The following is a 1,585-nucleotide window of genomic DNA, read 5'->3' as shown; positions in this document are numbered from 1 at the left end:
CGCTGTTCCTTCTCTCTCTTTTTCTTCCAGCTTCCAATTCCAAGTCCCTGAGCTAGCAACTCTTATACTCCAGAGAAACAGACCATATTACAAGGTGTGACTCTCCCTTCAGTTCCCTCATCAAGAAGGCCTGCTGAGTTCCGATAAAATATGAGGAGACCCCAATAAGAACGACAATCATGCCGAGCGAGGTCGTGAAATGCCCTGGTGGTTGTGGCACAGATATATCATCGACTCAGTCGAAAGAGGATTGTCCCACTTGCGCCAGGTATGAGAACGCTTGACTCGAGCATTTACTCTTTATAGCACCAATTTGACATAATATGTAGCAAAAAAAAGGGTAAAGCGGCTTAGCTCTGCGATGGCGCTGTTGAGAAAGGAAGGCCAAGGCGACGGTGCATGCTTATTAAAATTAAATAGCCAAATAAGTAGCCATCCTGGACAAAATAAAACTGCGTCTTCCTTTCAACTTCCCTAGTCCTGAACCGCTGCCCCTCTTCCATTGGGTGAGAACTACAACTGCTCCCCCAGTTTTTCCTTCAGCGATGGCAGGTGCTGCATCTCTACTTCGACACAGTGACCCAAGAGCCACTCGCGACACCGCTCCTTATCATCCTCCTCATCCCCACACGGAGCGCTGGGTCCTTTTCGCTTCCAATACGGCTGCTCAAACCACTCGGGCCAGAAGCCGCCATACTCCCAGTCAATGATGGCGTTGATTTTGAGTGTCTCGGGGTCGACAATGACGTTGTGCTGGCCCAGATCGTTGTGACAGAAAACGTAGCTCCCCTTGTCCATACCGGGCTTCGGCTGCCAGCAACTGTGGTGCTTCCAGAACCGGCTGTGGATCCGATTGGGAGCACATAGCAGCGTCTGACCTGGCACCCCGGGGGTGTCGGATCGGAGCGACTTGAGCGTAGCCATGTGCTCAAGCAGCTCCTTGCCGACGAGCTCCTTCTGCTCTTCAGAGAGCTGGGACATGTTGACCCCCGGCACGAGTTCGGTACTGAAGTAGAAGGCCCCGTCGTCCTCAAAGGTGTGCTGCAGCCGCGGGAGCGGGATGTTTGTCTTCTCCCGGAGGTATAGTAGGATCGCGGCGTCCGTCTTCCATCGCTGAGGCAGGGAGGCGGATGGCGTCCAGTTGGCCGCCGTTGTCATCCACTCGTGCCGCCGAAGGGTTCGCTTGATGAACGAATTTCCTACCTCGTAGTATTTTTTATCTGGAGTAATTCCAGTGCAACCTGGCTCACGGTGCTTGTTCATGTCTTGGTTGGACACCATTTTGGTACGTGCGAGGGGCAAAAAGCAATTGAAGGATCTATAAGCCAGGAGCGCGGCCGTCCTTCCCGAAGAGTGACGAGAGGTAGATGAACAGGTATGGCTTTAGCGAGAAACGTCTGATGGCTTTTATAAACCCAACGACCGCACTCGAAAATGGTTCTAGCCGACGAGGAGTAGTTGCGGTTTTTGGAGGGAGAGTGATGAAGCGGTGAGCGGCAGGAAAACCTGACCACCGTGAGAGATTGAGGCTGCCTAATTATACACATTGGCGATCACGTGGTTACTGTTGAACGTCACAGCGGAA

The 1,585-nt window shown here is 52.6% G+C and overlaps 1 protein-coding gene across 1 annotated transcript; it reads right to left on the bottom strand.

Annotated features, from left to right (window-relative positions):
* Positions 1 to 513: 513 nt before the first annotated feature.
* On the bottom strand, positions 514 to 1,281 carry MAA_08054 (Protein kinase-like protein; the record flags this gene model as incomplete). Its single annotated transcript, XM_007826052.1, has 1 exon — positions 514 to 1,281. The coding sequence occupies one exon, from the start codon at positions 1,279 to 1,281 to the stop codon at positions 514 to 516; it is 768 nt and encodes a 255-aa protein (XP_007824243.1).
* Positions 1,282 to 1,585: the final 304 nt, after the last annotated feature.

This window comes from Metarhizium robertsii, assembly GCF_000187425.2.
Source record: "Metarhizium robertsii ARSEF 23 chromosome Unknown MAA_Scf_4, whole genome shotgun sequence".
Classification (NCBI taxonomy): domain Eukaryota; kingdom Fungi; phylum Ascomycota; class Sordariomycetes; order Hypocreales; family Clavicipitaceae; genus Metarhizium; species Metarhizium robertsii.
This window is presented reverse-complemented; position numbering and strand designations above follow the sequence as displayed.